The sequence below is a fragment of the Hemicordylus capensis genome, chromosome 2, assembly GCF_027244095.1.
Source record: "Hemicordylus capensis ecotype Gifberg chromosome 2, rHemCap1.1.pri, whole genome shotgun sequence".
Classification (NCBI taxonomy): Eukaryota; Metazoa; Chordata; class Lepidosauria; order Squamata; family Cordylidae; genus Hemicordylus; species Hemicordylus capensis.
This window is the reverse complement of record NC_069658.1, coordinates 317371346-317384481: the sequence shown is the minus strand read 5'-3', so window position 1 is coordinate 317384481 and position 13136 is coordinate 317371346. Positions and strand designations below refer to the sequence as shown.

General features: G+C 42.3%; 1 protein-coding gene across 4 annotated transcripts in view; it reads left to right on the top strand.

Annotated features, from left to right (window-relative positions):
* The window catches only part of IARS1 (isoleucyl-tRNA synthetase 1), a 155006-nt gene that overhangs the window by 70845 nt on the left and 71025 nt on the right, over positions 1–13136 (top strand). For all 4 annotated transcript variants that reach the window (XM_053297888.1, XM_053297887.1, XM_053297889.1 and 1 more), the window contains 2 exons: positions 4962–5035; positions 6973–7167. In XM_053297888.1, coding sequence (XP_053153863.1) covers positions 4962–5035; positions 6973–7167 — 269 coding nt within the window. The remainder of the gene's footprint in view (positions 1–4961; positions 5036–6972; positions 7168–13136) is intronic.

The following is a 13136-nucleotide window of genomic DNA, read 5'->3' as shown; positions in this document are numbered from 1 at the left end:
TCTTAGGAAAGCTAATTACATTGTTCTTGGTGCTGAAACTTTACCCTTCAAGATGCAGCTAACCCAGTTTAGCTTAAAAAAACATATTTTTAATTTTTATTATTGATGCATCACCTGTTCTTCCCCGCCAAAGCCTTCTTGTTGTGAACAGTTGTAATTTATAAATAGCTGAAGTATTAAATAGGCACAGTAAGGCCTGTGCAGTTAAGGTAAAAAGTAAAAGCAGTATTCTAACACTATAAGCCTAGAAGATTGTTTGTTCTAAAATCCAAACTGTCTACCTGAAATTGGATATAGAGTAACTATGTGATAAGTGGCATTACCTTATGGAATTTATATTTAGACCTCTTAGCTAAATTGTAGTAGGACAATTTCAGTATGTGCCTTTTAAAGTACTAGTCCATTCAATAATAGATTGGTGGGATTGACCTTATTTCAGTTATTTTCATTTTGACAATCTCTTGCAAAGATTGTGTACAGCGCACTCCTATGCATGTTTTATGTTTTACCTGCAAGCTGTTTTGAGTTCTAATGAAAAGTGGGATTAAAAGGGATGAAAAGTGGTGGTGGTGTGCAAAAGTGCCTTTTACCAGCTACAGCTGGTATGCCAGCTGTGACCCTACTTGGAGAAGTTGGACCTGACCTCAGTCACTAATGCTTTGGTAACACCCAGATTGGATTACTGCAATGCACTCTATGTTGGGCTGCCCTTGAAGAAGGTTTGGAAGCTTCAGCTAGTCCAGAATTCTGCTGCAAGGATGCTTGTGGGTGCAAGTTGCTTCATGAGTGTTGCACCCATCCTGCGGCAGCTTCATTGGTTGCCAGTCTGCTTCCAGGCAAGATTCAATGTGCTGGTCTTGACCTTTAAAGCTCTATAAGGTTTGGGGCTGGAGTACATCAGACCGCATTTGCCCACATGAACCTCTGCTCATCATCTCGGGCCTCGCTCATGGCCCTGCTGCTAACAGAGATCCGGTTGGCGGGGACTAGAGGTGGGCCTTTTCAGTTGTGGCCCCTCGGCTTTGGAACGCCCTTCCTGAAGAGCTTCACCATGCTCCCTCCCTATTTATTTCTCTATGTAAACCGCTTGGGAAATCTTGATTGAAAAGCAGTATATAAATGTTCTTAAATCTCCCCCCTAAAAACACATCTTTTAAAAGAGGCATTTTAATGACCCATCTTTGATTATATTTGGTAGATTCTTTAGTTTTTAGTTTTTATAATTCTTAATTTTTAGCTTTTTAAGTAACTTTTAATTTGAAACTTAATTCTGATTGTGGTTTTAGCCTTGACTCTTAACCTGTTTACTTAATTTGGTTAATTTCTGACATTTAATTTTACATTGTATTTATTTTATTGTTATGAGCTACCCCGAGCAGTAGTGTACTGGAAGGGTGGGGTATAAATATTTTAAATAAATTTATTTTTAAAAATTATATAAATACTATAGTTTAACAAGCTGTTATAGGTGAAGTTGTTTGAATATCCTAAAATGTTGTGAATCGTGTTGCATAAACACCCCCCCCACAACACACAGTTTGCACACATAACTTGATTATTCTCATTTTCAAAAAAAGAGGAAACATTCGGTTTACAGTAACAGTTAAGGTGTAAACAATTTTAGCTTCTGCTTCTGAAAGCATGGAAATGAAAAGTGGGTCTGCTGCTAACAGAGACCCTCCCCAGCCCACGTTGAATTGAAAAACCAAAGCAAAGTGTGGGAGTTCATTAAATTGGTGGGACCTGCTTAGAAATATGCATGCTTAGGGTCAAGCTGTAAATGTGTTTAGTGACAAGGTGAGAATATTCTGGATTTCTTAGCTGGGGAAACTTTGCCAAGTGCTTTTATATAGATTGGTTTTTTTAAAAAAGCGTTGATATACTTATTTAAAATATGCTAGTTAAATTCTAATTTTTCAAACAAGTACATTTCTCCCAGTATGGATATCAAAGCTTTTCAAAAACAGGAATAATTTTATTTCCATTTTAGAAAAAGTGCACTCTCATATATTTTTGTCTTTCTTAATGATACTCTTTCAATAACTGTTTTTGAGGTGAACAAGCTGATCTGGATTGTGATCCGTTAATATCCATAAGAAGGGGTACTGCACCTGCGCAGGATCCTCATGGGCAGAATGCTGTAGCTCCTTCAGGTTTCCACGCTCCGCCCCCTTCAACTACAGCATGGTTTTAAGTTGGATGCCATGTTCTTCAGTTCTTTTCCAACCACCATTGCGATCAGACTTCGTGAGCTGTTGCTCTTTGTTCAGAAATGTTCTTTGTGAGTGAATGTCTCTGTAAAAAGCAATGAACAACATTTTTGACTAGGATTGGACTCTGATGACATTATTGGCTTCAAAAAAATGAAATGAACACATTTAAAAGGTGTGAGGGCTGTAGGGCAAAATATACGTCAAAAGACCTCCACGACTTGTGCCTTATTTGCTTGGGTGGAGGGCACAATGTCTCCACCTGTAAGATCAGTATGTTTTTCTCTAAACAAACAAGAAAGAATCTGGCTCTTAGGCTCCGTGCAGTGATTTATGATTATCTTTTGAACCCATTGACACCGGGGAAACCGGTCCCTTCAACATCAAAAGCAACACTGATCTTGACACCAGTACTGGGAGCTGCACAAACAAAGCAGTCTAAACCCTTGGTGTCAAAAAGCAAGAGTGCTAAACCACCGGGGGTTGACTGGCTCAACTTTTGAAGCCAAAGCGAAAAGACCAGCTGCAGATGCTGCCACTTCCACGCCAAAGCACCCCAAATCAAGAACTATCAATTTGACGGGAGATGAAACAACTTCTTCTGGGTGCTTCCATCTATGAGAAAGGAGCAGCTGAAAGTACCGACTCCAAGGGAAAACCTTGATATTGAGCGTCCATTGACACAAAGAGCTCCAGTCTCAAGACTGAGATTGATTTTTTCCAGTGCCGACAACAATTCAGCTCTCGACACTGACAGATCGATATCTAGGTGCACCATCAGCAATGACAACACTGGATCATCGCCAAGGTGCACCGTCGACATTGACTATGCTGACAGATCAACCCCAAGGTGCACTGTCAACATTGGAAACACCCCTGCTGATGCTGATGGACAAAAGTCCATTTCTGGTGTTGACACTGAACACTCTGGTGCTGTTGATGTCAAAGCATGTCACTCCTCGATATAGAGAACCTGCTCTGATGTTCACTGTTGAAGAAGGAGAGGACAATGGAGAGATGGGATTAGACCCAACTACAGCTCAGGCGCTGCTCTCCATTCTTGACTCCAATGCCAGCACACCTTCAATGACAACCTTTAGGGGTTTTTTGTCTCAAAGTGCTGAACATCCAATTAAGGATCCAGAGGACATTAGAGTTCATGCAATTGAGCCTCTACTAGTGCGTCCAACTAGTACACACCCACTTGTGTGTTATTCTTTATCGGTGGCCCACCTGGCTACAACTTCTTCTTGGCATGCCTGTGGTTTTTCACATTGCACATCGGCACCAACTACTTCTACTACAGCAGTGTTGGCATGAGGTGGTCCTCCCCAGGATACCGCTATGATTACCAAGAAAATAGGTCTTGGAAACCAGCCCAATCAAGACTTATCCACCAACTTCTTTCCTCACACAAGTTCTCCCACTACAGACTTTAGCTGGGGATGACACTACAGTGAGTCAGCCAAAATTGCATCACGTAGCAAATCTTTGTCAACACAGACTAACAACACCACTTAAATCCTCCAACCTTAAGTTGGTGTCTTCAACTACTGAAATTGTGGCCTCAGAACCAAAAACAAAGAATACCACTACAGGGACACAGACTGAAACTCTTAAACAAAGCCAGAATGAAGCACCCATTGAGACTCAGAATCAAGAGCCTGCTTCACCGGCTAGGTCCTTATCAGATAATAACCATGGCTTATCAGGTTTTGAATCAGACAATGAAGATCCGGACAGTCTAGCAGACCTTCCAATGGATGTGCCACCAGTAACACATGTCTCTTGAATAGAGGAGATGAAAACATGCCATCTTCAAATAAAAGAGATGGCTGAGGCCCTCAGTCTAGACTTGAAATCACAGTTAACCATTGATGACCCTGTCTACAACTTTATGGTCAAGTCACAGTCAACTTGGCCTGTGGCCTTGCCAATTCTTTCTGTGATCTCTAGAACAGGCCAATACTCATGGGAAATTATACATAAATCATACATACATACTTACCTCCACTCCAGCCTCGAAAAGATTGGAATGTTTATATTGTGTGCAAGGATCCGATAACACCTACCTCTTAAAGCACTTGTCTCCGAATTCTCTGGTCATTGATTGTGCTATGACCATAAAGTTCGGTAAGAGACATATGGCACCTGCAGATAAGGAGGGTCAAAAGTTGGACCTCATGGGCAGGAAGGTTTACTCGACTGCCTGCCTATCAATAAAAATTGCAAATTACTCTGCCTGCATGGCAAACTACAACCATTGCCTTTGGGAAGAGCTCCAACAGAACTGAAGAACATGGTGTCCAGCTTGCCTTAAATAGGTCCATGCTGTAGTCGTGGGGGCAGAGCATGGATGCCTCAAGAAGCTGCAGCATTCTGCCCACGAGGATCTTGTACAGGTGCAGTACCCATTCTTATGGATGTCAACGGATCACTACCAGATCATCAGTTACAAGTGAGCAACCTGTTTTTTGTTTAGATTATTTGTAATATTTGAATACGTATTGGCAAGTTTTCTCACATTATTGTAATGTATTTAACATAATTTACAATTGAATATTTCCTTTTTGATATTCCTACTAAAATGTCTTAACTTAAAAACAACAACATCATAAAACATGATAGTTAACATAATAGTACCAATTGTCTCTTTGTACTTTCATGCTTTAGTGATGGGCTGTACTTTATAGTTTTGCTTGACATTTATTAAATTGTTTTAATAGTAAGTTTTTGATATTTATTTAACAGGTAGTCTGTATTGGATCTGTAGCAGAACTGGAAGAGTTGACAGGAGTGAAAGTTACTGATCTCCATAGGGAAAGGTTAGTAATTGTGGTAAAAGCAAGGCAAAAGCTGTTATGGTTTATTGGTATCTGTCCCTACCAGTCCATGCTGAACCTGTTTTTAAACTGCATTCTTCACTGTAGAACTTGGCAAATGTTGTTTATCCTCTTATACAGGTTTAGATGTACTGTATACTTAACTCTAGCAATTCTTTGGAAAACTTATCCAATTCTATATTTTGCTAAAGGGGGAATGGGGGCAGGATTACATTCCTGACATAAAGCGTTTCAAACAGGAGCCCATACAACTGATGTATCATAAAAAAAAAAAAAAGCTGACAAGTTTGCTGTGATAACCATTAGCTGGGCTTGCACATAATTTAGGGAGAAGTAACCCACTCCTTGCTTTATGTATCTGTATAAATCAATCCTTTTCTTTTCCTCTAATAGCTACTGATCATTGCTTGGTTGGTGAACAATTGACTGGTGAACAATTTAAAGTTGGAAGCTAAAGGGAGATTTCCAACCTTTCAATAACTAGTGTTGAGTGCATAAACAGCTCTAGTTTCTTAGAATTACCTATGCGGGTTCTCTAACTGGGCCAGCTTCCTAACCCTTTCTCTTTTGTGCTTTTTTGTGCTGCCAAAACAACACCATACTTCAGCTACTCTTAGGTCTGCTTGTAGAGTAATAGGAGGCCAGAACAGGTTTGTCTTGAATTAACGAATTCAAACTGTGGACATATATGGTCTATAAGATTACTCACAAGCCATACAAATCCACATGTGATTCACTGAGAAACACAAGATATTTTGGCTGGGCATTGGCTTGGTTATCCCTTGACCAATGTCCTTGAAAATTGACTGAGAAACACAAGTCTGGGAAACTAGACTATTTGTGGAAAACTTCGGTATCTGGTGGTGATGTGTGTGTGGGGTGGTGGTGGTGGTCCATTCTTGGCTAGTGATACGGATACTGAAACAGTGAATACCAGGTAAGTGGGTCTGTGGAACTGCGGGGTTTATGCTCCTGGTGTGGAGGGAATTGGACTAAGATGGTGTGCACATTTTAAAGAAAAGAAATTGCCTCCGAATTGGGCAAAAATGCCCCCCCCCCTCATTATACCATTTAAAATTGCTGTGGAGGCGGCACATTTTACCTTCTAAAATAGCCGCAGATGGCAGCAGAGGCAGCCACAACAGTGGAGATTGCAAAAGAGATGGCAGTGCATTTTCCCTTTTGATTTGGGTTGGCAGCATGCATGCTCAGAGAGGCCTGAAATGTAATGCAGACTGGCCCACGTAGTTAGTTGGAAGAGAGGCTTGGAGTGAGAAAGAGTCCCTGTTGTTGCTTCCACTGCAGTCCCTGCTGCTGTGGCTGCCTCCATGGCTATTTTAAAAGGAAAAATGCACTGCCACCTCTGCAATCCCCGCTGTTGTGGCTGCCTCTGCTGCCATCTGCGGCTATTTTAGAAAGTAAAATGTGCTGCCTCCGCCCCAATCCCTGCTGCAGCATCTGTCTCCACTGCCATCTGCAGCTATTTTAAATGGTAAAATGCTGCCTCCTTTCCCGTCGCCCCCTTCCAACCCAAGCCCTTTACTTGTAAAGGGGAATCCTTGCTGGCCATGGCCAGCCCCCTGACCCGTTGATACATGTGTGGTCCCCCCCACCCCCGGCGTATGCCTAGGTTGAGTGCCTATTCCCAGACTGCGGATAATGAGGTATACCTGTATCTTTCAGCATGCAATATTCAATACAAAAAATTAATTCATATCTTAACTTTAATTTGTCCTAAAATAGTGTAGCCTTTTGAAATTCTGAATTGTCAGATGAATCTGTGAAAGCATGTCGAATAAAGAATGTTTCAGATAGCCACGTACCCTTAAGCACCTCAGTTACAAAGCTAACTTCTGACTTGTGTGATAGAAATTCTAAACTATATTGTTGGAATATGTGTCTCTTGTTTTTTGCTTTAGTATTGATCACATAACCATCCCTTCACGCTGTGGTAAAGGTGTATTGCATCGTGTTTCAGAAGTTTTTGACTGTTGGTTTGAAAGTGGAAGCATGCCTTATGCCCAAGTCCATTATCCTTTTGAGAACAGAAAAGAATTTGAAGATGCTTTTCCTGCTGACTTCATTGCTGAAGGCATTGACCAAACCAGAGGATGGTAAATTTTTATGTCAATAACTTATACAAGACTTTTTTAGCTGTAGTGCATTTGCCAATCTGAAAGACCTTAAAATAGCGCTTAAATATAATTTGAATACTTTTTTGAATAATGTTTGAGCACTCTACTAATCAAGCTTCAAGCATAAGTTTGATACTTCAGGATATTCTACTGTTTAACACTTCATTTAGAGCCTGCATGAGTGAACAGTTTTCAGAACTTAGACATGCTATAATCCCTCTGCCGTCTATACTGACCATCTATACCAGACAGAAAGTGGTGGGCGAGGGTGCGTTTTAGTGATTGACCTAATAATGAGGAAGGGATGCAGGAGAGGAAGGAGTTATTTTGTCCTTGTTTCCTGCTATGTGGAAGGGCTCGTTTGTTGTAGGAGAGTGAACCCTTGAAATCTTGTTGGCTTATTGCATTCTGTGATTGCCCTGGGGTCCTCTGGAAGTTCTTACCCTAGCATCCCAGGGGTCACTACTTGGTAAACTGAACTAGGCTATCCTTTTGCCTTCCCTAATCCCAGAACTGCCTCCATCAGCAGCCTTCTTGTAACAGCTATTGCATAACTTTAAGAACTGTTATCGGAATTTGCTTTTCCCCCTTTCACTCTCGGTCCCATTTTCCTTTTGTATTGTAATTGGGGGAGATTAATGACTGTGGGAGATTGAGACCCAAGAGATGGTTTAGATCTGCCTGTTCTGGATAGGGTTACACTCGCCTTGAATGATCACATATGTGCCTTAGGAGTGCACCTGGATCCAAAATTCTCTCTGGTTTCTCAGGTTGAGGCAGTGGCCAAGAGCGCTTTTTATTCGCTTTGGCTGATACATCAGCCACTCCTATTTCTGGAGCTAAATGAACTTAAAACAGTAGTACATATGCTGGTGACACTGGCTTGTTTGGTGGGGACTTGGAACCAAGTCTTCTCTGTGGCTGCCATGGGACTTTGGAATATGCCTGTCAAAGTAAGAGAATCTCTATCTCTGATTGCTTTTAAAAAGACCTTTAAGACCTGTTTGCACAGGCTTTTAATTGCAATTAATTTTAAAATTATTGTGTTTATCTTATGAAATGGTTAACTTTTTTCCTGTGAAATTGTTTTAATTGTTTTTGTTCTGTTTTATATTTATGTTAAATTGTGTACACCATACACATGTGAGATGGTATATAAATATTATTGTTAGATTGTAAGTCTGTGGATAGCACCTGTGGTGGTGTTCTGTCTTCAAAATGGCACCAAGTACCTGGCTGTGAAACTGACTCAAGAGTATAGCCTGCTAATGGTTTCCTGGTTTTTTAGTTTAGGACAAGCCTAGACAAGTCCTTTGTTCTGTGACAAAATGAAGATCAGCCAATGGTAGCTATATGCCAACAATTTCTTTAGAAATGGAGCCAGTTTGGCTCATTGATGTACAACCTAACAGAGGATTATTTGTAAGACATGCAACTTAGCATCTTATGTTCCCAGCACTGCTACAAATCCCACTGAAGAGCCCAGAGTGGCTTACATACGACTTCTAAACAGTCACAGATAGAGGCAGCTTACAGGGCCAAGCCTGCAGTATAATTAAATGTAAAGTGTGCCGTCAAGTCGATTTTGACTCCTGGTGCCCACAGAGTCCTGTGGTTTTCTTTGGTAGAATACAGGAGGGATTTACCATTGCCTCCTCCCTCACAGTATGAGATGTTGCCTTTCAGCATCTTCCTATATCGCTGCTGCCTGATATAGTACCAGCAGGGATTTGAACTGGTAACCTTCTGCTTGTTAGTCAAGCATTTCCACAGCAGTAGAAATTGTGTTGCTTCAGACTCTGCCCATTCAAGTTGGTAAAAGCCAGCCAGAAAGAGCAGGTTCCATGAGTGACTGATATTTAAGGTATCTCTCTGACAAAGAGCTAGGTGCCATTTGTTTTGCCTTTCCCCCAGAAATCCTCTTTTGGCCTTTTTTCAAATAACGTATTAATTGCATTAGTTTAAAATGTATTTTCTTAATGTAGTCTCAAGATAAATCTTATGTATGAAAAATTAAAATATCAAGAAAGCTTTGATTTAAGAGGAGAGTTCAGTTACAATTTTCACTTATGCTCTTAAAAAATGTGGAAACTGCAAGTGAAGATGATCACCTTAACTTCTATAGTGAAGACTTTGTACAGTCTTTTATCTAGTGCTAGCATTAAATTAGGCTTCATGCACATCCATTCTTTGCCTTGGTCTTTTAGCTTAACATTGGGCTGGGGAGGAATGCATCTAGGCGTAAAGTCAACAGGTGACACTTCCCACAATTATCTGCTAGAGATCCACTAATTCTGCCTCATGTATTTCTGTGAAGCACAATAGCATTTTTAGAAAGCCTTGTAGCAGCAACATAGTTTCTACTTCATATTGAAAATTTGCTTTGTACAGATGGCTCTTGTTGATCTGAATTATGATCTGTTGCAATCATAAGATGGGTTCTGTGCCTGCCGGGGACCATTTGGGCAGAATTGACTAGCTCTTCGAAGCACTAAACCTCCCCACCCCCAACATGACTGTAGGCTCTGAAAACCATGACAGAGCCTACCAAGACTGTAGGCTATGGAAACTCCGACATCAGATGTCGGATGTGATGGTCCCTGTAGCCACCCAAGTGACATCTCCTCCAGAGGATCCCATGCCTGTCCCAGCAGTGGTTTTAATGGCTACTTGGGTCACTCCATCCAGGTGGGACCGTCTGGCTGTACCTACGATTCGCCTCACCTCTACACGGATTGCCGGAACTTCAAAAACTCCTCCACTAAAATGCCAGTCCACTCAAACGATAACCCTGGACACTACGTTATCTACGACATTGTTTTCCAGCTGAATGTGGACAGCGTGTGCACAAACGCCTGACAATTCCTCAACCATTCTTTCATTCCTTCCAGTGATGGACCAAGGAAGCCAACTTACTATCAGGAGTCCCCTTCCAGGTGCCTCAGTCATCTGCCTGGGTCACAACGGACACATCCCTGCAGGGCTGGGGAGCCCACTGCGGGGGTCTCTGAGTGCAAGGACCCAGAGCCAAATGCATATAAACTTCTTGCAGTTTTTTCAAGCACCAAAATCCTTCCAATCTTCTCTGAAGGGCAAAGTGGTCCAAATCAGTCTGGACAATACTACAGCGATCACGTACCTGAACCTCCAGGGAGGTACAGTCTCACACTTCCTTTGCATGCAGAGCCTGAAGATTTGGAATTGGGCAATAGCGCAGTGAATGGCTTTGACTGCGATCCACACCAAAGGTGTGGAGAATACTAACGGACCACCTCAGCAGGACGCAAATCTACCTGCAACAGAAGAAATGGGAAGTCGGCCTCACATATCTCCAAGTGCTATTCAAGGCCTGGAGGACCCCAAATATTTTATTTATCATATTTCTATACCGTCTGATATGTACATCTTGAGGTGGTGTACAAAATTTAAAATATTTAAAAGTCACAGATCCAAATAGATGGCAATGAAAACAATAGAATAAAATAGTATTCAATAGTAAAACAAGTATTTAAAATTATATTTAAAAAATTCTAATTAAAACCCTGCAAAAACAGAGCCTTGATGTTCTTCCTGAAAACAAGGAGATGCTCTTATTTTAGTAGGGAGCGTATCTCAAAGCCCTGGGGCAGCCATAGAGAAAGCCCGGTCATGGGACGCCACCAAACAACCCTGTGGCATCCGTAACTGCACCACTCCAGAAGATCGTAACAGGTGGAGGGTTTATGACGAAGGAGGTGCTCTCTTAAATAGCGTGGACCTAAACCGTTAAAGGCTTTATAGGGTAAGAACCATCACTTTGTATTTCATCTGGAAACATATTAGCAGCCAGTGATGTTCTTTCAAAACCAGTGTTATGTGGTCCCTTCGTGTTGTTTCAGAGACCAAACTGGCTGCCACTGTTCTCTAGATCCTTGCCCGACTTGGCTGCTTCTATCTAGCAGGGAGATTGTTGGAGATGGCCCAGTTAATATCATAAACGCATCACTGAGGGAGGGTAGGGTGCCCCCTTGTTTGAAGGAGGGATTGATTAGACCGCTCCTAAAGAAGCGTTCTTTGGATCCCTTAGTGATGAACAGTTACAGGCCAATCTCCAATCTCCCTTGGTTGGGCAAGATGATTAAGAGGGTGGTGGCCGACCAGCTCCAGGCAGTCTTGGAGGAAACTGATTATCTAGACCCATTTCAAACTGGCTTTATAGCCCCTGGTGGCGCAGTGGTAAAACTGCCGCCCTGTAACCAGAAGGTTACAAGTTCGATCCTGACCAGGGGCTCAAGGTTGACTCAGCCTTCCATCCTTCCGAGGTCGGTAAAATGAGTACCCAGAATGTTGGGGGCAATATGCTAAATCATTGTAAACCGCTTAGAGAGCTCCGGCTATAAAGTGGTATATAAATGTAAGTGCTATTGCTATTGCTATTTAGGGCTAGCTATGGGGTTGAGACAGCCTTGGTCGGCCTGATAGATGACCTTTACCAGGGAATCGACAGAGGGAGTGTGACTCTGCTGGTTCTTCTGGAACTCTCGGCGGCGTTTGATACCATAGACCATGGTATCCTTCTGGATCGCCTGGGGGAGTTGGGGATAGGGGGCACTGCTTTGCAGTGGTTCCGTTCCTATCTCTCGGGTAGATTCCAGATGGTGGAGCTTGATGACAGTTGCTCCTGAAAATGGGAGCTGTTATATGGAGTACCCCAGGGCTCCATTCTGTCACCAATGCTTTTTAATACCTACATGAAACCGCTGGGTGAGATTTGGTGCTGGGTGTTATCAGTATGCTGATGACACCCAAATCTACTTCTCCTTTTCATCTTCAGGAAATGGCACTCATCCTCTAAATGCTTGCCTACAGGCCGTAATGGGCTGGATGAGGGAGAACAAATTGAAGCTGAATCCAAGCAAGACAGAGGTGCTCATGTTGGGGGCTCAGAATCTGAGAGATGAGTTAGATTTCCCTGTGTTGGATGGGGTTACACTCCCCCAGAAGGAGCAGGTGCGTAGCTTGGGAGTACTCCTGGACCCAGGCCTCACCCTGGTATCTCAGGTGGAGGCCATGGCCAGGAGTGCTTTCTATCAGCTTCAGCTGATTCGACAGCTGCGTCCATTCCTTGAAGAGGATGACCTCAAAACAGTGGTGCATCAGCTGGTAACCTCCCTGCTTGACTACTGCAATGCGCTCTACGTGGGGCTGCTTTTGTACAGAGTCCGGAAACTTCAGTTAGTTCAGAATGCAGCAGCCAGACTGGTCTCTGGGGCAACCCGGAGAGACCATATTATGCCTGTTTTGAAACAGCTACACTGGCTGCTGATATGTTTCCGGACAAAATACAACCTGATGGTTATTACCTTTAAAGCCCTGAAAGGCTTAGGTCCGAGTTATCTAAGAGAGCACCTTCTTTTACATGATCCTCACCTCACGTTAAGGTCATCTGAGGGGGTCCGTCTCCAGTTGCCACCAGTTCGTCTGGTGGCGATGCAGAGGCAGGCCTTCTCTGTAGCTGCTCCTGGGCTATGGAATGCACTCCTGGCAGAAATTAGTAATTTGAGATCATTGCTGTCCTTCAAGAGAGCCCTTAAAACGTACTTATTTGGCCTGGCCTTCCAGAGTTTTAAATGATTAATTGTTTTAAACTGTTTTAAATTGTCCTGGTTTTCAGAGCTTTTAGCTGTTTTATTGGTTTAATTGTCTTTTAATAGTTTGATTTTAATTGTTAATTTGTTTTTAATTGTTTTTATCATGTTGTGAACCGCCCTGAGCCGTATCGGAATGGCGGTATATAAATCTATTAATTAATTAATTAATAAAATGTAGCTTGTTAAAAGGCTTATCATTGGAGAACTAATACATGTTCTTCTTCGTGGTCTCTGTGCATCATACTGCACAGAGCCACATTTCAGACCATTCTAGAGCTTTGCCGTATTTGGAAAAAAGAGTGGTGGGAGAAGCTCCCC